This window comes from Oncorhynchus tshawytscha, linkage group LG07, assembly GCF_018296145.1.
Source record: "Oncorhynchus tshawytscha isolate Ot180627B linkage group LG07, Otsh_v2.0, whole genome shotgun sequence".
In the NCBI taxonomy this organism is placed as follows: Eukaryota; Metazoa; Chordata; class Actinopteri; order Salmoniformes; family Salmonidae; genus Oncorhynchus; species Oncorhynchus tshawytscha.
In genome coordinates, this window is record NC_056435.1 from 13,346,285 (window position 1) to 13,372,954 (window position 26,670).

General features: G+C 41.7%; 1 protein-coding gene across 1 annotated transcript in view; it reads left to right on the forward strand.

Annotated features, from left to right (window-relative positions):
* Positions 1-26,670, forward strand: part of LOC112254008 (muscleblind-like protein 2a) — a 77,031-nt gene extending 50,361 nt beyond the window's left edge. Inside the window, 9 exon segments of the mRNA XM_042324131.1 lie at positions 6,092-6,125; positions 6,128-6,258; positions 6,369-6,572; positions 7,579-7,827; positions 11,643-11,696; positions 12,191-12,350; positions 14,312-14,347; positions 15,260-15,354; positions 22,339-26,670. Coding sequence (XP_042180065.1) covers positions 6,092-6,125; positions 6,128-6,258; positions 6,369-6,572; positions 7,579-7,827; positions 11,643-11,696; positions 12,191-12,350; positions 14,312-14,347; positions 15,260-15,354; positions 22,339-22,353 — 978 coding nt within the window. The 3' untranslated portion in view covers positions 22,354-26,670.

The window sequence follows — 26,670 nt, forward strand, 5'->3', positions numbered from 1 at the left end:
TGATGTTTTTTCTCGCCTGAATGATCTGCATCTAGGATTACAGGGACTCTCCTCAACTATATTCAATGTTCAGGACAAAATTGAGGCTATGATTAAGAAGTTGGAGCTCTTCTCTGTCTGCACTAACAAGGACAACACACAGGTCTTTCCATCATTGTATGATTTTTTTTGTCTGCAAATTCATTTAAGCTTATGGACAATGTCAAATGTCATATAGCGAAGTTCCTGAGTGAGTTGGGTGCGCAATTACGCAGGTACTTTCCTGAAACGTTTGACACAAACAACTAGATTCGTTATCCCTTTCAAGCCCTGCCTCCAGTCCACTTACCGATATCTGAACAAGAGATCCTCATCGAAATTGCAACAAGCGGTTCTGTGAAAATGTTATTTAATCAGAAGCCACTGCCAGATTTCTGGATTAGGCTGCGCTCCGAGTATCCTGCCTTGGCAAATCGTGCTGTTGAGACTAGAGGTTGACCGATTATGATTTTTCAATACCGATACTGATTATTGGAGGACCAAAAAAGCCGATACCGATTAATCAGATGATTTTTTAAATGTATTTGTAATAATGACAATTACAACAATACTGAATCAACACTTATTTTAACACATCAATAAAATCTATTTAGCCTCAAATAAATAATGAAACATGTTCAATTTGGTTTAAATAATGCAAAAACAAAGTGTTGGCGAAGAAATTAAAAGTACAATATGTGCCATGTAAGAAAGCTAACGTTTAAGTTCCTTGCTCAGAATATGAGATAATATGAAAGCTGGTGGTTCCTTTTAACATGAGTCTTCAATATTCCAAGGTAAGACGTTTTAGGTTGTAGTTATTATAGGACTATTTCTCTCTATACGATTTGTATTTCATGTACCTTTGACTATTGGATGTTCTTATAGGCACTTTAGTATTGCCAGTGTAACAGTATAGCTTCCGTCCCTCTCCTCGCTCCTACCTGGGCTCGAACCAGGAACACATCGACAACAGCCACCCTCGAAGCATCGTTACCCATCACTCCACAGAAGCCTGCAAGGGGAACAACTACTCCAAGTCTCAGAGCGAGTCAAGTTTGAAACGCTATTAGTGCGCACCCCGCTAACTAGCTAGCCATTTCACATCGGTTACACCAGCCTAATCTCGGGAGTTGATAGGCTTGAAGTCATAAACAGCGCAATGCTTGAAGCATTGCGAAGAGCTGCTGGCAAAATGCACGAAAGTGCTGTTTGAATGAATGCTTACAAGCCTGCTGGTGCCTACCATCGCTCAGTCAGACTGCTCTATCAAATCATAGACTTAATTATAACATAATAACACACAGAAATACGAGCCTTAGGTCATTAATATGGTCGAATCCGTAAACTATCATCTCGAAAACAAAACGTTTATTCTTTTAGTGAAATACGGAACCGTTCCGTATTTTATCTAACGGGTGGCATCCATAAGTCTAAATATTCCTGTTACATTGCACAACCTTCAATGTTATGTCATAATTACGTACATTTCTGGCAAATTAGTTCGCAACGAGCCAGGCGGTACAAACTGTTGCATATACCCTGACTCTGCGTGCAATGAACGCGAGAGAAGTGACACAATTTCACCTGGTTAATAATTGCCTGCTAACCTGGATTTCTTTTAGCTAAATGTGCAGGTTTAAAAATATATACTTCTGTGTACTGATTTTAAGAAAGGCATTGATGTTCATGGTTAGGTACAGTCGTGCAACGATTGTTAAATCATTGTTAAATCATCCCCCGGTTGGTTAAGTTGGCTGTCTTTGTTAGGAGGAAATAGTCTCCACACAGTTCGCAACGAGCCAGGCGGCCCAAACTGCTGCATATACCCTAACTCTGTTGCAAGAGAAGTGACACAATTTCCTAAGGTAAAATTAATTTATGTTAGCAGGCAATATTAAATATGCAGGTTTAAAAATATATACTTGTGTATTGATTTTAAGAAAGGTATTGATGTTTATGGTTAGGTGCTTTCCCGGGTAAGGGGGCAGTAGCTCTTCAGCTGCATCAGATTCACAACTGTCAGTGTTCATGCTAGCTGTGCTAACAACAAATGTAGAATTACTGATGCTAGTATTGGATGTGCTCGTGGAAGCAGAACAGCTTGTGTCGTGGACAGGTGCAGGTGTAGTACTGCTGGTATGTGTATCTATGGATGCTGGCCTTACTTCTTTTAAGCATTTATCCATTTTCGAGCAAACGGAATGAGCTGCAGTTACGTTTGGCTACATACAGACCGTTAGTGGAATTCCCGTGAGAGAGTAACGGTTAATGTGATTGGATGTTAGTTATTTGACTAGGCTACTTGTATTTGACATTGTGTTGTTATTTCGCTGAACTCTACATGGTTTAATTTTTATTTTTGGCAGTGAAATGAGGCTTCTCAGGCGAGTCAACCTCACCCAAATAAAGCATTTAATAGTATTATACTGCCTGCCTCATTGTCATCGCTTTTCAAACCCCTAAGAGACAATTATCTTCTTAACCCTCTTATATTATTAGGCCTGGTATCACAAATTAGCTAGATGCACAGATCCTTGACTTTGTGCTGACATTTTGAAACAGACCCAGCTAGCAGAAGGGATCCACTGTGTCATTACATCCGAACGATGTAGCGTCTGAAACAGGCTTATTTAACAGGGTAATCATGTGCCTCAGGTTTGAAAAGCCCCTTTTCATAAATGCGTGCTCTGAGGCGATGGTGAGGATGAATAGATTCTTGCTCCGTGTGTGGGTGGTTAAGACAACTGGGCCTCTCTTAACCCCCCCCTGGCAAGATAACATCTGACTCGAGCTCTAATGACGGTCTCTCGCTCAGTGTTTCATCATCTGAGACAGGCAGCTTTTTAGCACTGTCATTGTTACATGAGGAATGCTCCGGAGCACTCTCCGGCAGTTCTGCTCGGGGAGCCAGACAGAAACGCTCCTCTATCTGCAGAGTCAGTGGCGCGACTCCCTCTGAACAGACCGACCCTGCTTGCGTCATCTCACGTGTACCTACTGCAAGTGTTCTAGCCAGCATCGCTGTGACTTCGAGAGCCGGTGGGCTCGAAGTTAATTACGTACGTGACTGAAAAGGACACTGTGATTATCATTTAATAACGCTTATTACAATTTACACCGCTCCTTCAATGCTAATAAGCAGAAGTAAAGTGGTTTAGGAGGAGAGCATATGGACCGCTGTGCCCCACACTTATGAATATAACCCCCGACATTTGATACGTTCCTAATGTGTCAAATGAAAGGCTCTACCAAAGTGTGTTTTATGGCTGCTTAACTCCTCCCTCAAATGGTGAGTAACGATGCTCAAAACTGGCACCAAATGCATTGAATCAATCATGACACTGGCAGCAAAATGTCATAAAGAAAGCATTGCTGTAATGTGGCTTGTTTCTAACCATGATTTTCAGAGTTTTTCCTGACCACAGAAAATAGGCTATAACTAGGTTCTGGGATTTGGTCCAGGTGGTCACGGCCCTACTCATGCGATAGTGCTTTGACCCTTGACAATCTAATGCCCTTCAGGCCATCCTCACAGTAACAGGGAAGGCATCCAAAGCTCAGCCTCAGCAGCACCGCATCCCTCATCACTCTTCCCCTCCCAGCAGTCGCCATGGAGTCGGTCTGCCCAGAGCGGCGTCAGTGAGAGAGGCTTTGATTGGTTTTCACACCTCTCAGGCTCTTAGCTACGAGGCGCAGCGATAACATTACTCTTTGGCTGTGGATGGAGTAAAGCGGAGGAGGGATATCGATAGCACTATTATGCGCCAGTGGAGAAACTGAGCGGGAGTACAGTACAGTACTGGCACAAACTAGCTGTAGAAACTGAAGGGGGTGTAGAGTGCAGCCCTGTGGCACCCCATCTGACTGGCGATTTGACTTTCCCCACACTAAACCAAGACCTCTGTGCCCCTCCACTAGGGAAAATGGTGATCATATCCTGAAATATAGGAGTTCTTTGAAGGATGGTGCATGATTGCATTCCTTTTATATCAGGCCTATAAACTCTGTATTAGTCTCATCATGATAGATAACTAACAGTGTTTGTTGTTAACAGTGTAGCCTACTTTGCCCCAGACTTGTCTTAGAGATGATTGTATGATGGGTTTAGTACTTAATCATATTATATCTAGCTACAGCTAGTTTCTTACATAAATAAGGCCTACCTTCACACATATAGCTTTGTTGGGCTCAGCTCAACTTCATATCCCAAATCACATCCGTGTGAATGCCAGCTCTCAGTTTGATGCTCCCACTGGTGCTTTTTTATCACAGTGGGGTAAAAAACAGGCACTTTCCATCAGGTTTCTAATTTTGTATCGGGCTGACAACACCCGGCTGACCAGCGTGATTACACGTTATTTGCTCTGAGAACTCCCCGGTGTCTGATAACCCCTCCTTGATTAAAGGTCTGCTCACGTTCGTGACCAGAACAATAAGCCGGATTTTGAAACGGGGGAACCGTAAAGCGTGGTTCAGATTTACAACCACCCTTATAGAATTGATGTTGACATGTGATGTGAAGAAAAATATTTGGTCATCAAAAATACGGTCCACTTCATCTTCTCTGACATGTTGCCTTGGCTAAAAGCAGAGGCATCATGTTCCCATTATTTTATAAGGGGCACGAAAGTATGCGAGGATGGAGGGGGGTGGTACTCCTTTCAGAAGTAGGATCATTTCGAATTTTTCAAACATCTGAAACAGCTTTTTGCCGCATTCTAGAGCCATAATCATTATGCCTAATTCTATGTAAAAAAAAATAAAAAAAAGATGTATATTTTTCTGTATAGGTTATGTAAGCATACCTGTTGGGCTGTCTGTATCCTCGTGACTGGTGGTTATTTAGAAACTACAATTTCGGTAAAAGATTAAAAGGAATGTTCGTCTTATTCTGTACATTTAGTAGTTGCTTGCATTTCTAAGGTCTAGCAACCTTTCCAGCAGACATGCCAGCTAAGATTGTTAGAGTAGCTTTTCTAACTTGATTGATAGCTTGAAATGGCTTGGTAGCTAGTTATGAAGTTGGGAGATTGGGGAACATATCTAGCTAGCTAAAGCCAACTTCATAAAATTGCTTGGTGGCTAGTATTACAACAGAACATTTTGTGTTTTATTTACAAAGGAATGAATGGACAAACGCTGTGTGTGTGTGTGTGTGTCACTCTACACCCTACACCCTTTCTCTTTCTCCATTGAGTGTCTAGCGTCCTGCCAAGGCATCCTTTTACTCCATGCACCTTGGAAGTAACCACTTACAGTACTAGGGAAAATGGGGTGTGGGGGGGGTACTCTTTGCCTTGTCCAGTCAGTGGTCACCTTCCTCATAATACCGCTGATAGATATTTGTATAAAAAATTATGAAACAATGTGTGCTTAAATTAAGTTTAGCAATTAAAACAGGACCAATCTGAGGGAGCACGTGCCAATCTGCAGTAGTAAATGCAGCTCTAGGTCAGAGCTAGCTAGGCAGTGTGTGCATGGAGAGTGGCTGGCTGTATGCTGGTTTGTCAGTGGACTGGTAGGGAGGTTGTCCTATTTCAGCATGAACCCATGACTGGGGAGCTGGTGCTCAGCTAATTAGGTCACTGCTCTCCCCTTACTGCCTGGTGGTGTGGAGGTGAGGCATTTCAACAGCAGAAGATAGATACCGGATGCTTCAGATTTATACATCCAGTGAAATATCTGGTGCCTTGTTCTATCTTTGGCGTCATTATCTTGCTAACACACGTTGAAGCCAAAGTTACACATTGTAAGGTTTTAAAGATCCTTTATTGAAGCAGCTAGCTAGCTAGCTAAAGAGCTCAAACCTCTGAGCTAGCTACGCGCAGCCCCGTCGGGTTGCTGAGGCCAATACACACAACTCCCGCAATGTTTGATATTAGGATCCCCATTAGCCGCTGCAAAAGCATCAGCTGTGAATATCAATGTTGCCCCTCTGTATTCAATGTATTGAAGTCTGTCTGCATATGCCTAACCTCTGACCTGTCTTTAGGGTTTATTCATAATCTCGGTCTTTAACAAGGTCTTTCTTTAACTTGTGTTAATGTATTTTTTATTGTATTTTTTTCAGGGCCGATGCACGCGAGAGAACTGCAAATACCTCCACCCCCGGCCCACCTCAAGACTCAGCTGGAGATCAACGGCCGCAACAACCTCATACAACAGAAGACGGCAGCAGCCATGTTGGCTCAACAGATGCCTTTCATGTTCCCTGGCACGACCATGCAGCCTACCATGGTGAGTAATGGACTACTTGTTTATGTCTCTACCTCTCTCACCTCTAACATTTCTGTCCCTCTCTGTCTCCCCTCTTCCCCCCCACCTCACCCCATATTCCTCGGTAGCAGTCGTTTCCTATTAACCAGGGCCTGGGCTCCAGCCCGGGTCTGAGCTATGCTCCCTACCTGACCCACATGACCCACAGCATGGGCATGATGCCCACCGAGATGCTCCAGCCCAGCACCCAGAGTATCATCGTTCCCGGCAGCCCTCCCTGCTCCATGCAGAGCTCCTCTTCCAACCAGAAGCTGCTACGCACGGACAAGCTGGAGGTACACCACCACTAACCAATAACAATACTAGATGTCCTAGTATATTAGCAGTTAGGAGACATCACCAACTAACCAATAACAATACCAGGAGTTAGGAGAACCGGCCTCTGGGCGGTCACAATACAAGGAATCAAGAGAGTTTGCCCTACGAGGTGTTGGGAAAGCCTCTCCATAATTATTATCTCACGACATCATCCTTACCCACCTAGGTTGAGGTAGAAGTTACCCCTTTTAACCCTTGTCTTATTTTTACCTAGTCCTAACCTCACCCATCAGAGAGAACATTTTATATTTTACATTCTCCCTTTCCACACACCTTGACGTTGAAAGAATAGAGGACTTTAAGAACTTGAGCGCTGGCCAACAGACCTCACCATTGTTTAAATCTACTTAAGATAGATGAGGTTATTTCAATGGGGGTGGTTTTTGTTCATACAACAACTAAGCACCCAGGCCATTGTGTCGTAATGAAAACAAAGAATAGCCTTGGAAGGATGGCAAGCAAAGACGGGCCTCGGAGTGTAGGTGTATTGTGTGTTTATCTCAAAGTGCCGTCACTTAGCAACAGAGCCATGTGGTTGCTAATGAGAGGCCGTGTTCCACTGAGGAATGGGGACACTCCCCACGCTAAGTGAGACTGTTTACCTCCTTCTGCGGTGTTTGTAGAGGGGCTGTGTGTGTTCTTTGTGTGTCTTTGCGTGTGTGTGGATTTGATTGTGTGTTTGCGTGTACATGTGTGTGCGTGTTCTCCCCACACTTAGTGAGTGTGCGGTGTTGTTTTACATCCCAGGCTGTGAGTGAAGCCCCCTGTGATTGACTACGCCCAGGCTCTGAATAGATAAACACATCAATCTGTTCATTATTCAGTCTATAGTTATAAACCCAATGATAAGTTGTTATGTTATTGGCATGTGTATTATATTGTATGATATATTAAACCAATATTTGTGTGTGTCTGTCTGTGTGTGTGTGTGTTTGTCCGTGTGCACCCCACCCTCCTTCCCAGGTGTGCCGGGAGTTCCAGCGGGGCAACTGCGCGCGTGGCGAGACGGACTGCCGCTTCGCTCACCCCAGCGACAGCCCTATGATTGACACCAGCGACAACACGGTGACCGTGTGCATGGACTACATCAAGTCACGCTGCTCCCGGGAGAAGTGCAAGTACTTCCACCCGCCGGCCCATCTGCAGGCCAAGATCAAGGCTGCGCAGCATCAGGCCAACCAGACAGCCGTGGCCGCACAAGCCGCCGCCATGGTAAGACCCCCCTCACAGCCTGTAGTGTAGAGTAGTGTGCACCTCACAGCACACACACTAGAGTAGGGTGGCAAAAAATCTGCTAACATTTCCAAATTCCCTGGTTTGTCGAAATCCTGGTTGAAATATTCCTGAAATCAGGAGGGAATCCTTGAACCGTAATTTCTGGAAAACCTGGGACTTTTGGGAAAATTACAAGACTTTTGTAGCCCCAGCAATGTCAGACAGCACACCTGACAAAGGGCCAGATCAAGAAATATAATTTCTAATGTTTATAATATGTAATCAACTATAGACGATTAGTTTGGTAAAGTACACAAACTTAAATCTTCAAAATTCTACTTTACACATCTACAAAAGAACACAAGTACATGAAATGTGGAGCACTGCTTTATTTTTCCATACAGTTGATATACCATCTTCCTAGTATACAATTATGGACACTTTTATACAATTCACGGAAATGTGACCACTCAACCCACACTCAGGTCATTGTATAGGCTTTATAGTTATCAGGCTTTAGAGAAGGTAAAGTGAATGTATAACACGACCACAACAGTCTATGCTTGCGTCCCAAATGGTACCCTATTCCCTATATAGTGCACTAATTTTGACCAGGGCCCATCCCAAATGGATTCTATTCCCTATATAGTGCACTAATTTTGACCAGGGCCCATCCCAAATGGTTTCTATTCCCTATATACTGCACTACTTTTGACCAGAGCCCTCTGTTCAAAAGTAGTGCACTATAAGGGATTAGAGTGTCATTTGGGACATAGTCTTTCCCATAGTATAGCTTCAGGCTAGGAGCTTTTTTTCCCACCCTTGATCATCCATACAAAGACGATGCCCACCCTCCTCTCAATGATAAGTGTAGAGCTCTGCAGATTAGTACAAATTGAATCAAGAGAGATGGATGAGAATGCGAGGCCATTGTTCCACTCCCTCATTATTGGACCCTCCCCCTTCACTAAGGCAGGCAGAGGCAGGCAGGAGCAGGTTTTGGCAATAGGACTTTCACTTGGCTGTGACCCTCCCTCCCCTCTCACTCTACTTCGTGTCCATATTGGTCCGAGTCAGTGGCTGTTGAATGGGTGAACATGGCTCTGTCTTGCCCGCTGTCACTCACACTGTGCTGTCACTGCTCTCGCGCTGCTGTCTGATTCCATGGCATCGTCCAGCATGCTTTTCGTCTCATCAGCTTGCTCGTCCATCGCTGCTTGCTCTAAAAACACAACCACACCTCCACTGATACTGGGTGAAAAGATGACCCGAGCACAGTTATGGTTGAAAAGAAAAAGGACCTAAACAATAGGAAAACACAAGTCATCCAGTGCTGAAGCCATGATTATGAGTTTGACAACTCGCGCTCTGTTTCCTTAAGCTGGCGTGACCTGAGATAAAATATTGGGGCGACAGGGCTTATGGTTTACCGGAGGACAGAGAGCTTTTTAGTCAGCTCTATGGGAGCATTTCCCCCACTGCAATTATCTCAATAAATGTATCATGTACTATAAAGCCATTACAATGTATTGACACAAGGTACAGTAAGTTACATTCTGTTTTAGTTTTTTACAAAGGAGAACTTATGTATATTTATCAATTCTATGACAGGATAGGAGCAGGAGCAAAAACGGAATCCCTGCTGAAGGGGGAAGCATATGGTTCCAGAAGCGAGAGGATTAACCTCTTGACCAGACTCTTGTCCTAAGTTAGATACAGTTACAGGCACTGAAAAGTTGTACCATAGTACAGTTTGTTGTGACAAACTATCAAAAGGAGTCAGAGTGCCATGTTGCTCATGCATTGTGTAATTTTCTAGTGCCCGGAGCTGTACCAACAATACATGTATCATGAGCGTACATTCCCCAAGGATTTGGTCATCTGGAAATATGCCCCAGACAGAACCAAGTTTATAGTACATAAGATTATAAACAACAGGTCGAGGTGGTTGAGTTTTACGCTATGCAGTTACACTGAGGTGTCATTTGATTTCATTTTGCTCCATTTTGTCTTCATAGCCTGTCGTGTCCCAAGTTGAATGCTGCCATCTTTGCTCCCCCTTAATTAAAACAGAACATTTCTACCCCCTCCTCCGTTTGCTTCCATTAACCATAACATTTCAGTCTGAATCTAACACCGAATCTGAGGTGTATTCATTTGGAATGATGGTAACACTTTATAAAATACCTAATACCCTTTATAAAAGGTACTGTAATGTAAAGTGTTAACAAAAAATCATAGTTTTATCCTACACGTAAAGGAAAGGCTTGTGCATGGTCTCGTTATCATAAGTGCCTTGGTTGTCCCATCGATGTTTGCTGTTTCCTTTGTGCAATGTCATCGATTTGGTTTCATTCAGAAGGCTTGCAAACAAACGCCATTTTTTAAAATCTTCTTTAAATGTTATTGCATTGAGCAAATATCTATTTTTCTTTTACTGTAGAAACCAAGAGGAATGTAGAATAAACAGAGCTCCACATTCTGTGATGACTTTCCTAATAACCGATATTGTTACAATTCACATTTTGACTTTCACCTCTCCAAAGTTGCCCATTAACCACACACTAACAAGTTACACATTTGGGTTCACTCATGTATTAGTGCAGTTATGGAAAAAAAATAATAGTTTTGCTTTTACCACCTAAATCAGCATTTTTCTACCCCGTGACTGAAATGGATGTGACCGACCAGCTGCCAAAACATTGTCCTTTCTACCATTGTCTGCCATAGGGCATCTTCTATCAAACCATTGGTCATAATGGCCTCCATAAAATGTGCATTGGTTCCAAATTGAACTGCTTTTATTGTAAAAGCAAATAATTCCAATCGACAAGACATGTGGTCCTTCATTGTCCAATCAACAATACTTTTGATTCTCCATTGTCCATTGAGCTGAAAACTCTCACTTGCTGAGAACATCTAGTCCCTAGTAGCCCATTCCCTTAGCCCCTTATCTTGTTTTTGTTTTCCCAGATCTAAAAGGACAGGATAGGTTGAAGCGACGGTGATGGTTCCATCCTAGCCCTCTAATATGTTTGCTTTCACCTATCCAGTCCTTTCAGCTCTATGAACACAATTGTAAGGGCTAGAGCAAAGACTCTGGTTTTTCGGTGAAAAATGTATGTTGTGCTCACATCCTATTCTGTCATGGTGGCCAGTCACACCAAAGCACCAAAAACAGAGCCAACAATATTCCATACAGCAGATAGTGTGTTTACAGAAGAGGCCGAATCCTACCTTTTTAGATCTGCGAACATAACTCAAACTTTCACGTAAATCACGATGTCAAAGGGAGGTTTGTGAAAAATATTTACTTATGCGCACAGATCTCAAGTTAGGATTTGGCCCAACTGAATGTCGATTGTGTTTATATCAATAATACCCCCCAAGATATTTTGATACATTGATTGATTAGATAGCTGATTTACTTGTAAAAGAAGTAGCTAGCTTTACAGAACTAATAACTGCTATCCAAATAATTTGTTTACTTCATAAGTACATTTGTAAATCTTTGTATTTCTTAAACTTTTTAACCAAAGGTATAGTAGATGCTTTTTTTGCTTTCGTACTAATTCAGAACTTTAGCGATACGTTTCTTTAAACAAACAAACAATTTTTTGTTTATGTGCATGCCTATTGTTTTGTACGTGGTATACTGCATTCAGATTATTTTGTTTTGTTTTTCCTTCTCACCTATCCACAATGCAATGCTGTCCCCCATGACGCACCTCTGCTTGCTGTTACCTGTATGTTAATACGCTTGACTCCCATTGGCCCACTGCCATCATGTGCTCGCTGCCTGCTATTTAAAGACTCAGTCGACTGCCAAAGCAATGAAGCGACCCCTCGAGGCAACTGTAGAACTGGTACTTTGACCTTTCACCTTTTGCTTTGCATGTAGCTTCTTTAATGTACTGTAGCAACTCACAATAATTTTAATTTGGCTTTTTGCTGTTTTAAATGCCCAAGTATTTGTATTATGCAATTAATATCCACCAATATGATTCGTGTAGTTATTATTTTAGTATGCTTTACATTGATTGATCGTATAACAACAATGAGAATGTTAATTCCCAAGTATCAATTTGTTTGTTACTGTACTGTAAATCATTGTTTTATAATTGCCTTGCTAGATATTGTGTGTAGTTCCTTCATTGTCCCCATGTGGTTATTTAAACCTAAGTTGCCATTGTGACTTCTCTGTTGTAACTTTGTGCTGTTTTGTAGCTAGTCGCCACAAAAGACCCCGAGCAGCAGGGTGATTTCTCGTGTTATAGTGTAGAGAATAGTCATGTGAATGTAGTCATTTTTGAGGCCTCCGCCTCGTTGTATCTCACGTCTCCTCGTCCCTCCCGTACAGGCGTTCCCCCACGGCTGCCTGCAGCCCCTACCAAAGAGACCAGCGCTTGAGAAGAGCAACGGGGCCAGCTCGCTCTTTCACCCCAGTATGTTGCACTACCAGCAGGCCTTGGCCAACGCACAGCTGCAGCAGCAGACGGCTTTCTGTGGCTTTCCCACAGGTAGGGGGTACACCCGCCCGCAACACATGTTCATGCACACAGACACACACATTAGTATGTAGGCACACACACCTATACACAATTTATGTACACACACACACGTTTGTACACACTCTTGTACACAGATACACACCCATGTAGCATGTAGACACACACTGGATAGAGCTTCCCCAACTTTCCTTTTCCCCATTAAAAGCATCAAAGGGCAAAATTCAAGTATATAACCCTTAAAAGGTTTCACCAGGTGAGCTTGTGAGGAAATAAGATATTCCCCATATTTTCTCCAAAAGTTTGAGGCCAGTCTCTCTTTAAACCAACAGAGTGATCAAGCGCTTTTCCTCAAGTGGAAATCAAGTTGCTATGGGCCCTGTTCAAAATAATGCAGTGCACTATATAGGGGATAGGATGCCATTCGGAATGCAGCCACGGTATGCTCGCGTCTCATATAAATGTGTAATTGCAGCCAGGTGCCAGGACAAGGTAAAGGCATGGATATCCTTTGATCACAGCGGTAAAACTCTTTTGTGGCTGATGATGGGATACATTGCTGTATGATTATATTAAGTACACTAGGCATTTTAAGGCCTACTTATAAAACGTCAGACTTCCAGTCTTTGCACTAAGCTTGCGCTAATGCCAGTTGCAATTGGCTCTCAAAACTACCTCCTATCTTCCTTCATACTGGATGCAGAGTCATACACATGGTATCCACGAGTTCATCTGACTCTGGAGAAGTAGATAAAGGTATTCATTGCCAAAATCCTAAGCCTCTTGTGGATGAGACTACCTTCCCTAACCCTCTATCCCTCCCTAACTACTCCTTTCTTTAGTGTCCAAATCAAAGTGTATTTGTCACGTGTGCCGAATACAACAGGTGTAGACCTTACAGTGAAATGCTTACTTACAGGCTCTAACCAATAGTGCAAAAAAAGGTATTAGGTGAATAGGTGAGTAAAGAAATAAAAACAACAGTAAAAAGACAGTGAATAACAGTAGCGAGGCTATATACAGACACCGGTTAGTCAGGCTGATTGAGGTAGTATGTACATGTAGATATGGTTAAAGTGTTTTTATCCTCCATGGCTTTTATACCCTTCCTTTCCTAGTGTAGGAAGCTTGTTCAGAATGCTGTGTACACACCACACATGAGTTCAATTAATATCGGTTTCTCTATGAAAACTCTAGCTGTGCTTTATTGAACCAAAAGTGCAAACCCTGCCCATCTGGCACTCCAGATCCAATGCATAAAGTCATTTGAAAGAAGACTTACTATTTGAACTCAGGTCTGATTCGTTCTCACTGCATGGTCCAAGCATCCAGCCCTTAACCTTCCCTAGCCTGATCCCAGAAATGTGTGTGCTGTCTTGCCAGCTCCTATTGCCATTGTCACGCCATGTGTCTGCTGTGACAGAGACCATAGGAGTTGGCAAGATGGCACACACATCTGCTATCTGAGGCTAATTAACCTCTGACACGTGTGACCTTACCTTCCCACCCCCTCCAGAACATATTTTTTTATGATTTATTTGCAGACCAGACATTATTTTTAATGTAACCTTTATTTAACTAGGCAAGTCATTTAAGAACAAATTCATAATTAAAATGACGGCCAATTGTGCGCCGCCCAATCACGGCCGGATGTGATACAGCCTGGATGTGTAGCATAAAGTATGGCATAAGACTACAAATGGAGTCAAACTGCACAGTCCAGTTATACCAATTGCAGGCTTGTGAAATTTGTTTAAAGGCATGTTGTTTATATAGCAACTACCAAAATCTCCAGCCTGGTCCCAGATCTGCTTGTGCTCTCTTGCCGGCTCCTATGGTCAATGGCATGCCATACGGTACAAACCGATTTGGGACCAGGCTACCACCAAAATCTCTGTCTTTCTTCTCTAACATGTTTTTCTCCTTCCCTTATTAACCCTCTGTTCACTCTTTTCCACTGCATGATCACACAGGGTCAGTCTTGTGCATGACTCCTGCTAGCAGCCTTGGTAGGTTCCTTCCTTTCCCCTTTTCATTCTCTCACATATTAATTTAAAGGTTTAGCGTGAATTTGCCCCTAGACTTTGATCTTGGGTCCCCACTAATGTTTAAGGTTGGGATTGGGGGAGGAGAAGCTGATCCTAGATCTGTACCTAGGGGAAACTTCACCATGGAGCCCCTTTAAATTGGGGGGAGAGTGGGAACAGGCTGGGAGATGTAAGCACTTACAGGTGACACAAAGTTTGTGGATGTTGTGACACAGTGAGTGGCACGGTTGTAGAACATTGGGCTAGAGTGCATGATTGATTGATTTTACTGAAAAGCGCCACAAAGTGCTGCAAAGTCCTACATGGCAATTTGAGCTCCCCGGTAAGAGATGATAGCTACTTACTGTCTTATACCCTAATTATGAAATGTGAAGTGTTATTCTTAACATTATTAGTATATATGGAAAAAAATGCATTCCAAATGAATTGTTTGTTGAAAAGTAGATATTGTATTGTTTACTGTGCTGTGTTGATCCCAGAGAAAAATAGAAAGAGGGTGAACACAATTGGTAGTAAAGCTCTCGATCTTGATGGGGCTCTAATTGTTTTCTAGTTAATCTCAATCTTATAATATCACTCATCATATCTCACTCAGTCCTCTGGGAACAACTAATTGTCGGGACAAATTTCCTTGATTGTAATTCAGGTTTTTCTCTTCTTTTTTTTTTCTCCCATGCTTTCTCTCGCTTTTGCATTGTGATGTGCACGCCTTCCGCTGGGCTAACCTAACTATGGCTCGCCCCTCTCTGTAATATGCGTCATGCCCAAAAACAACAACGACCCCAAAAAAATCAACACGCGTTGCCATGGTTACCACACTGCCTCCACTGCCAACCTGTTCATTGCTTCCATGGTCCCCCCTTCCTGAAAAAGTACCCATGATGTACAGTGCTGCGCCTGCTACTATCTCTGCAACAACAACTCCTGCCACAAGTGTCCCCTACGCAGCAGCAGCGCCAGCCAATCAGGTTTGCTCAGTTTAAAGCTTTCTTTCATACAGTCCCAGAGCTCTAAATAAGTGCTTGACAACCGTAGTCCATAGAGCTGATCTACTATCATTTCAATTCAAGTAGTCAATTTCTTATTTTACTTCTATGACTGCAGAAGAGTTGACTACTTCAAAATGGCGAAAGCCCTCACTGGCGCTGCCTATGTTAAAACAGGTTTTGGGCCAAGTGTGCCCTCTATCCAACTCTATGGCTGAGCCCAACCTCAACATCCTTCAATTAAATTCAAACTTTATTGTCCCAACAGGGAAACTCATTCCTGCTCTAGTCTAGTCTGCTACTGTGGTATATTTCAATGTCTGCCACAGGTGTCAGAATGTGTTGGCTTTTATTTCAGAGGACTGCTGTACGTTTTGTACAAGTATATATTTAATCATTTATTGGCTGTGTCACACAATGACCCAGTGAAGCACTTATTCAGAGCTCTCACATTTGCAAATAATAGTTGTCTTGTGTTGCATTAGATCCTAGTTTTTGTTTTGCATGGATGTTGTTTTTCATCCACTTTGATGTCAAGTTTCCCTCTTCACCTGCGTTAGAAACATCACCTGTATGTTTCGTGACGCACGCACATACACTTTTTTTTCCACCTAAAAAAAGCCTAGCCACTCCATCTCCATCCACCATGTTGGCTCCACCATGTTGACTCCCTCTTCGGCGATGGGTGAGGACGAAAGCCTTGAGGAAACTGTCGATCCAGGGTGGCCATCTCTGCTATATATTAGTGTTGCAGGAGACAGGACGATGTCTCCGGCCTAAAATGGCTCCAGATAAGCACAGTTACTAGCTAGACGCATGGCTCTGTGTCAGCAGGGGCCGGGAAGTTGCAATTGGGTGCGTAAGTCGGGTGACGCACACACACACACAACCCCGTTTAAACCTGACAATTACAGTGCACTGCCAGGTGGAGTGCCCGCAGCAAACAATCTCCCATTAACCCCACTTAGCAAGGCCTTGAGCGGTGGCCACGTTACAGGCTTGATGAGATTTGATTTACATCTCAGTGGTCAGTGAGCTTTCCCAGAAATGTATTGGACGGATGACGTCGATCCATGATCATCAAGACTTCCGGTTGCCGGTGAATCTTCATCATTTCACACTGTTCCCTCAAATTGGTTTATATTGAGAGACTCTCAGTATAGAAAGTGATGGTTTGTTTTCTGTTGGTTTCACATCATTATACATTCAATCCCAGGCTTTATTTGGTCAAAAAATGAACCAGAAAATGTACTTACACATCATATATTGCCATCAGAAAGTTTTTATACCCCTTGACTTATTCCTGAATTCAAAATGGATGAAAATGTTTTATATTTGTTTTTTGCTTTTTGAAAATGTAATACCAATATCTCCTTTACATAAGTATTCACACCCCTGCGTCAGTACTTTGTAGAAGCACCTTTGGCGGCGATTACAGCTTTGAGTCATCTTGGGTATGTACCCATCTTGCACATCTGGATTTGGAGGTTTTCTCCCATTCTTCCGTGCAGATTTTTTTCAAGGTCTCTTAAGTTAGTTGGGGAGTGACATTGAACAGCAATCTTCAAGTCTGGGCTTTGGCGGGCCACTCAAGGACTGAAGGAAGTCATAAAAAAAATCATGTTAAACACTTATTGCACACAGAGTGCAACTTATTATGTGACTTGTTAGGCACATGCTTTACTCCTGAACTTATTTAGGCATGCCATAACAAAGGGGTTGAATACTTACTGACTCAAGACATTTCATCGTTTCATTTTTTATTTTAAAAAATACAGAAAAACACAATTCCACATTGACATTATAGTGTACTGTGTGTAGGCCAGTGACCAAAAATCACAATTTAATACATTTTAAATTTAGGTTGTGATCACAAAATGTGGAAAAAGTCCAGGGGTGTAAATGCTTTCTGAAGGCTCTGAAACTTTAACATGTTAGACGCCTTTAATCAAGACTCTAGAATTTCAATTGATATTCTAAAAAATATTCTCTCTATACTGATTCTCCTCCCAGCATCTAGTCTGTATGACCAACCACGCTAATACTATTACTGGCACATGACTTATTATTGCTGCCTATGATGTTTTATTATTGTAGGTCTACTATTACGGATAGGTCTCTCCACCCTTTTCCTCAAAACTCAATAAGCAGCCTCACTTGCTATTTATCATTCATGACTAGCAATTTCCTTGATATTGTTCTGTTTTTGGACCATGACCAGGGAGAAATATGACTTTGCCCTTAAGGATTTTTAATGATTACCTTAGAAGCACACACCCATCGCCATTTTGTAGCCTCTCCATAGGGCATTCCAAATGGCACCCTATTCCCTACAGTGCACATAAAGCCGTTTGGGCCCTGATCAGTGATGTAGTGCACTATACTGGGAAAAGTGTTCCATATGGGGGACTAACCTGAATCACAAATCATCCCCTAGCCCCAATGCACTTGTGTAGATCTGAGCGGAGTGCATCTGTCTCTGTCACAGGAGCGGTCCAAACAAAAGACAATAATTCAATTGGAGAAAAAAAACTGGTAAATGGAATCAAATAAACCAAAACTTGTTTCTTACAAGTGTAGCATAGGTTGTGCACTCTGCAAACAATGTGTCCACTCTGACAATGAAAACGGAAAGACTGGAATAATGATTTTGAATGCATTAACAGAAATTACCATAACCAAAGTAACAAACTTTGTAGATAAGAAATTATAGGAATTAATGGTAAATGTACTACTGGTGATATACAGTACCAGTCAAAAGTTTGGACACACCTACTCATGCAAGGGCTTTTCTTTATTTGTACTATTTTCTATATTGTCGAATAATAGTGAAGTTATCAAAACTATATAAATAACACATATGAAAGTGAAAAAAAGTGTTAAACATATCAAAGCTTTGCACACTCTTGCCATTTTCTCAACCAGCTTCACCTGGAAAGCTTTTCCAACAGTCTTGAAAGAGTTCCCACATATGCTGAGCACTTGTTGACTGCTTTTCCTCCACTCTGCGGGCCAACTCATCTCAAACCAGCTCAATTGGGTTGAGGTCGGGTGATTGTGGAGGCCAGGTCATCTGATGCAGCACTCCATCACACAGCCTGGAGGTGTGTTGGGTCATTGTCCTGTTGAAAAGGAATGATAGTCCTACTAAGTGCAAACCAGATGGGATGGCGTATCGCTGCAGAATGCTGTGGTATCCATGAAGTGTGCTTGAATTCAAAGTAAACCACAGACAGTGTCACCAGTAAAGCACCTGCACACCATCACACCTCTCCCCCTGTGCTTCACGGTGGGAACCATACATGCAAAATCATCCATTCACCTACTCAGCATTTCACAAAACATGGCAGTTGGAACCAAAAATCTCACATTTGGACTCATCAGACCAAAGGACAGATTTCTTGGCCAAAGCAAGTCATTTCTACTTATTGGTGTCCTTTAGTAGTGGTTTCTTTGCAACAATTTCACCACGAAGGCCTGATTCACGGTCTCCTCTGAACAGTTGATGTTGAAATGTGTCTGTTTCTTGAATTCTGTAAAGCATTTATTTGAACTGCAATTTCTGAGGCTGGTAACTTTTAATGAACTTGTCCTCTGTAGCAGAGGTAAACTCTGAGTCTTCCTCTCCTTTGGCGGTCCTCATGGGAGCCAGTTTCATCATAGCGCTTGAAGAAACTTTCAAAGATCTTGAAATTTTCTGCATTGATTGACCTTCAAGCGCTATGATGTACTGTTGTTTCTCTTTGCTTATTTGAGCTGTTTTTGCCAAAGTATGGACTTGGTCTTTTACCAAATAGGGATATCTTCTGTATACCACCCCTACCTTGTCACAAAACAACTGATTGGCTCAAAAGCATTTAGAAGGAAAGACATTCCACAAATTGACTTAACAAGGTACACCTGTTAATTGAAATGCATTACAGGTGAATGACTACCTCATGAACCTGGTTGAGAGAATGCCAAGAGCGTGCAAAGCTGTAATCAAAGCAAAGGGTGGCTACTTTCAAGAATCTCAAATATAAAATATATTTTGATTTGTTAAACACTTTTTTTTTGGTTACTACATGATGTAGAATTTTCTACAATGTAGAAAATAGTCAAAATAAAGAAAAGCCCTTGAATTAGGTGTGTCCAAACTTTTTGACTGGTACTGTATGTAATGGAGAATTGTTATACACTAATAATCATATGCAAACAATTCACACAATCAAGTTATGAAATAATGAATGTGCACAAATTGGCGGGAGAGTCCACATTCTGGAGAGAGAAATGCATTGTGCATCTGGGCGCATGGTCAAACCGACATCTGCATTGGCCTTGGCCATGCAGCATTTACGTGGATACAGCCTCAGCAGAAGTCAGGGCATTCATACTTCTTGCGCTTCACGGAGCAGTGCAGAGCTGTTGTCAAGGAAGTGAGTTTTGTTTTCTGCAGGATGTACCGCCCCCACCTACCGTCAACCAATCATGTCAATGCGGAGCTATGCAGAGCCCTCCCGCATTGTTACAACATTTGGGAGGCGCATTGCGATCCAGTTTGGCCTCTGGATGCATCTGGAGGCTCCGCAGTTGCGTCACACTCTCCATATGAAGCCTTCGACCACATTTTCGGATCAAGCATAAATTGTTTTAAAGTCTAGGCCTCCACAATGGAATAGTTCAGAGGGGGCACAAATGTGTGTGTGTGTTTGTGTATGTATATATATATATATATATATATATAATTTGTTACTGCTCGACTAAAACAATCTGGGTCGACCAACAGCCTAACTACCAAACAATCGACATGTCGACTAATTGGCGTCAGCCCCACAGACAGTAGTCTTGATCATAAGTACCTGCAGGTCAAACCTCTCACTGCCCTGACACGGACGTGGGGGCTCCCTCTTCTGGCTGAATTGGGAAATACACCAAGATACAGTTGTGGGTTTTGTCACATTGGTTAGAAAAAGTAATTAGCGTAGACATTGGTTCACAAATTTGCAGGACGATTGTACAATATCCCCTTTGGGGCTGCTGTCTGCAATAAGGAGTTCTGTGCCATCATAGGCACAAAAAACAATCAAGTGTCACACACAACATCATCTGGTGTTGGCTTTTCTTTTATGGTGGGCCAGGCATCCACCCCTGACCTGTCATTTTCTTTCTTCCTGTTATTTCAATTCCGTAGCTGGTACAGCGCATCATTGTGGTCCTCTATGCATCCGCCAGCTCATCTACTGTCTGTCTGCTTTCTAACTGAGGCCTTTCACAGCCATGATAAGCCAATAATTTGCTCTCTGTGGTCCTGTCCAAAAACGACCCCTAGACCCTACCACCTAAACAGTGGATCTATTTTGTATATTTTTAAGAATTGGATAGGTTGTAGCTCAACCTTTTTCTCTGATGTTACTTACACCCATCTAGTATTCTTGGATCTACGGAAGTGCCTAGGGGGGTAGTGGCAAGGGGCTTGGATAGGGCCTCTGTCTGGGTAACCAGCAGTAAGTGACTAGGAGCCAACGGGACCTCACACAACATCAATATAACATTCAGCTTTTTGTTTTGTTTTATACATTTTTTTGCTCATAAGTCAAATGACTCCACTCGCGTCATTAAAATGACTTATTATGAGCTTGCAGGATCGACATTGCATACACATACACTATATATACAAAAGTATGGGCACACCCCTTCAAATGTGTGGATTTGGCTACTTCCGCCACACCCGTTGCTGACAAGTGTATAACATCGAGCACATAGCAATGTAATCTCCATAGACAAACATTGGAATTAGAATGGCCTTACTGAAGAGCTCAGTGACTTTCATAGGATGCCACCTTTCCAACAAGTCAGTTTGTCAAATTTCTGCCCTGCTAGAGTTGCCCCGATCAACTGTAAGTGCTGTTATTGTGAAGTGGAACATCTTGGAGCAACAACGGCTCAGCCGTGAGGTGGTTGGCTTCACAAGCTCACAGAACGGCATTGCCGAGTGCTCAAGCATGTAGCTTGTAAAAATCGTCTCTCCTCGGTTGCAACCGTCACTACCAAGTTCCAAACTGCCTCTGGAAGCAATGTCAGCACAAGAACTGTTAGTCTGGAGCTTCATGAAATGGGTTTCCATGGCCGAGCAGCCGCACACATGCCTAAGATCATCATGCACAATGCGAAGTGTCAGCTGGAGTGGTGTAACGCTCGCCGCCATTTGGACTGTGGAGAAGAGGAAACACGTTCTCTGGAGTAATGAATCACGCTTCACCATCTGGCAGTCTGACGGAGGAATCTGGGTTTGGTGGATGCCTGGAGAATGCTACCTTCCGAATGCATAGTGCCAACTGTAAAGTTTGGTGAGGATGAGGAATAATGGTCTGGGTCTGTTTTTCATGGTTCGGGCTAGGCCCCTTAGTTCCAGTGAAGGGAGATCTTAACGCTACAACATACAATGACATTCTAGACGATTCTGTGCTTCCAACTTTGTGGTGACAGTTTGGGGAAGGCTCTGTCCTGTTTCAGCATGACAATGCCCCCGTGCACAAAGTGAGGTCCATACAGAAATGGTTTGTCGATTGGTGTGGAAGAACTTGACTGGCCTGCACGCAGACCTGACGTCAAAGGGAGGGACCAACTCCATATTAATGCCCATGTTTTTGGAATGAGATGTTCGACTAGCAGGTGTCCACATACACTAGATGACAAAGTATGTTAGGGATTAGCTTTTTAGCCACCCTACAACGACAATCTGGCTCTTGTGCAATCTTTTCCTGGACTCCTTGCATCCTCTCTTCTCGCCTCCTTCTCAAAAGGCATTGGAGAAGGTCAGAGGGAACTTGGATCTTCTCCTCCAATATGGTTGAGAAGAAGGCGAGGGGATCAGATGTGAGGAATCACGGAAAGATTAAACGAGATGGAGCCAATCATTTGAAAAGGTATAGACAATGAACTGACGTTTTTGTTTTCCATTTTTATTTTTCTTCACCTCTCCCGCAGATTATCCTGAAGTAACTGTCAGGAAAGAAATGGAGTGTCAAGAAGCTGCACTACAAAGCCCAAAACAGCCCTTCTGTACATACTACCTTCCCCTCCCACTACAGCAACCTGCATGCTAAGAGTGTAATACTACCAATTAACCATAAGACTTGAGTGCTGGTGTAAGAAGATACACACAACAAAAAGATGTATATGTATTGCTAGGAAACTATTGCCATGAAAATTATGACAAAAAAATTATATGTACTGAACTACAAACACTTAGTGGAGAGATGGTGACGAGTTCATTTTAACTATTGTTTTCTCTGTTAAAGTAATATGGGTCCTTTATATTTTGTTTTCAAAACGGAACTTCGATCTGCACAAATGTTCACCCTTTGAAAACACCTTATTTGCACTATAAGAGAACTAGTGCTTATTGTCAAAAGTGCTTCATTGTTTTAAACAGGAGAGTCACAGAGAAGCCCTTGGTTGCAACTGGCGCTCCAGACCAAGCTAGAAGGGATTGTTTAACTTTTTGTTTGTTTTAATTCTTTTTTTAAAGACAAATGTTAGGGCAGACTATAGGCTTATGTTTACTCAATGACTGTCCTCTTAACAATGATTTGAATGTGCTCCCCCACCCCCCATCACCACCACCCCTTTAAAACGGTGTGGTATGCGCTCCATATGAACCACTTGCCAACATTTAATCTCTGGAAAACCAACGGCTTGCCAAACGAAAGTCATCGCGACTGACCGATTTGACGGACAGAAGCGATCGGAGTCGATCTGCAAGGGGACAGACGTGGAACAGCTTTGTGGCCAAAACGTGCAGTCGGGCCTCGTTTTTGTGCACATCCTGGGGGGGGAAATAACCTAGAATTTCAATTTCTTCTCATTTTGTTAAATTTTCAGTTTTAACTTTTGGATGGGTGCTGACATTGGCTTGTGGGTGTATTTGTGTGTATGTGGTTGGTTGGGTGGGAGCCTCAGAGGGGTCCGTGTTGGGGAGAGTTATACTGGCATCAGGGAGTGCTACTAGCCTATATGGCTCCGGTTTGTGTGCCAAGGGCTTAACGAAAGCTTGCGGGTGGCTGAGAGCATGTGGCGGGAGGGAGCCTCAGCCTGATGGGCCAAGCCATAGACATCTGCCAGCAGACTGGAACAGGCAGAGTAAGTCCACCAGCGGCCCCAAAGTCAAGACCACAAGGACAAGGCCTTTGGGGGAGTTAGGGGTGGGGCTAGAAGGAGGGATAAGGGTGAGATCGGCTAGGGGTGAAACAAGTGCTACGACTCAAAAAAAAAAAAAAAGAGAAAAAAAAAGGTGCATTCGAAGATGCTAGTCATCGTCGTGAGATGACTTGAAGTTTTTGACTGGAGGGCTATCTGTGACTGTCAGTCGTCACCCTGCTATCGCCGAGAATCCTGTTTCTATTTGAGAAAAACTGTAGAAGTGCCTAAAAATCCTTTAACTTTAAAACAACAAGCATCTGGAGAAACATACTTTGTCAAAGAAAAAATAGGAATATACAAAAGGATGGTTCAAGCAAAGTTCCCAAAAGTATGTTGACCTATTTAGAGAAAAGACTATTCACTTTTCATGCAGATGCCATGGTTAAAGCAGTACCCTAGTGTTATTGTAAACATATATTTAACACGACAAAAAGTAACTTTCTGAAAAGAAAGTATATAAACTAACCAAGATAGCTTGGTAGAATGTTTGATAAATATTTCATGATGTAATATTTTGTTCTTACCATAGGTTTTTAGTAGTTTACATTGGAAAAAGTGATTGAGAATACAGGAAATTGTGATGTGTGTGTGTAATGTATGTAACGTGTCTCATACTTTGAGAGTTTATATTCATGGTTGTAGCAGCAATGTATTCATGTTTATGTTTTATGATGTTAAGCATCAAGGTATGTGTGTCACCAGAACAATCTGTTATTTTATGCCATGATATAGTTAATAGTGTACTAGCATTGTTTTAAACCAACCTCCACGTTATTACCTAATATGTTTTATGAGATGTATGTATTTAGACTCTAAATCACATTTCTTGATCCTACACAACCAATTATTTACCTTGTATGTGTGTTCAACAAAAAAGATCAGAATCATGACATATTTTCATGGCGCTTGATCAACACAGACAATCCACAACGAGACACCTTTGGTTAAAAAAATAATATGGCACTGGTCTTAGAATGATTTTTTTTTCTTTCTTTTTGTTCACTGAGATTTTCTTCTATAAAGTTACAGTTTTAATGTAATTTTTGGTGTGGAAGGTGATCGAAGATATTTTTTGGTAATTTATCGTATTTTATTGTTTTGTCAAATGAGTCAGAATGATGTAACCTATTCTATTTTGAAATGAATGTAATTTATTGAGCTGTGCGTCCCAACAGGGTCTGGTCTCTTTAGTCAGCCAATGAGATGCAGATCAGGAGCAAGGGGGTGGAGTCTTAAGAAGCCACCAATAGAATGCTACTGGATCTCCCTTGCCTTGTCATCAACACAGTTCATCGCATTACAGTAATGAGCAAAGCTTTAGAATTGCTTATATTGTTCAACAAAAAAAAATAGAAAAGAAAAAAAGAATGTTAATTGTATAGGTGACATTTTACCCAAAAAATAATTTTAAAAATATGTACTTTTCACTCTAGTATTTCATAACAATATTAAGTTGTTGCTGTGGCAACATAAAGTTGCAATTACTAAAGTTCTGTATTTTTGTAAATTATCTAATCGTTAAGTTTACTTTTTTTCTAGAACACTGCACACATCACTAGATTGTAAAGCAGATTTCAACATTTCTTATTTGTCGTGATTATGACAATTTTCCTTAGCAGCCTCTATAAAGGTGTAACTTTAACACTTAAGATGTAATAGACAAAGTTACCAATGATATTTAGGATGAAATTATAAAAAATGATCTATTAATTGAATAGTTAAGATGTACAACTTTTCCCCTGAGAAAGGACCACTGGTTTCATGCACACCAATGGGAAAATATTTATGAATGTAGTTTAAATTGTTTATCATCAGTTAAGGATTGCACTTCTTTTGGTAAAATAAAACATTTCATTATTACCGATGGAAAATTTTATTAGGTATGGCAAAGTTACTATACACCAGTAATACAGTAATTCTGTATAATAGTCACTACCAGTTCGTATCACAGAAATAACCTTTGAACATCTTGCATGAGAAAAAAAAAGACAAGTTTTTATTAATAAACGATAACGTACTGAATGTTTCTAGTTATACCGAAAAACACAAAAAATAGTCTGCACATGAGACAAAAATTCAAATTGTCATCAAATGGGGTCATGGTTGTGCCCAAGAGAATGGAATTGTGCTGAGAAATGTAATTTATTTAAATGAAATGTGTTGACATTGACTGACTGATGATAAGAGTTAAATATATAAGCACTTGGGTCAGCTGAGCAGACACAGCTTATCCAAACACTTTGCCTTGTCGTTAGTCCATCAATGCTTAAGGTTTTATGTTCCAGCGCTGTTAAAAATAAACTTTTAAAGGCTGTAAACTGGTCTCTGCTGAACAGACTTTTTTTGTTTATATATATAATGCTAAAATGTAAACTTAAAACTATTTTTATTTATATACATAAATTAAATTGTTAGAAGTTTTTACTTTTTTGCATTTTTTAAAGGTGAGGCCAAAAGGATTGACTGCTGTACAGAAAGCTGTCTTGTGTTCTAAGCCCCGTTCGAATACTTTAACACACCCTTCCTTACTTACTTTCGGATCTAACATTATTTGGTAGGTGTAAGCAACAGTTCTATCACATAGCTTTCCCCAATCCGGCCATGTCAGATTAGGTATTTCTTCAAGGAAGGAAGGAGGAAGGAACGATGCATTTGTTAAAGTATTGGAACAGGGCCCTATTATGTCCTTGTAGAGAGCTTGATGATGAGGGCTGTGGCCAACATGCGATGCTGAATGGTCCCTAAAAGGACTGCCGCCAGGGTCGTATTCACTAGGAAGCAAACGTGCCGAAACAGAAGGGACTAACTGAACTTGTCCAATAAGAAACGCTTGTTTTCGTTTAACATTGCAAAACGTTTCGCTACAGTGTGCACTATTGAATATTACCCAGGTAATCAATTGACTGCTTTGCCATCAGAAATGCAGTATCCCATCTACTTTGCAAAAATATATATATAGAGAGTAAAAGACCCTCATTGGATTTTTAGTTTTGATGTAACCATTTTTCAGTTTTCTTTGTGCGTATAGTTTGTGCTATTTTATGTTACTATAGTCAAATGTTTTGGTTCCAGCAAGATAGTGTAAAATCTATTGAAATAAAGAAAAAATGGAAAGGA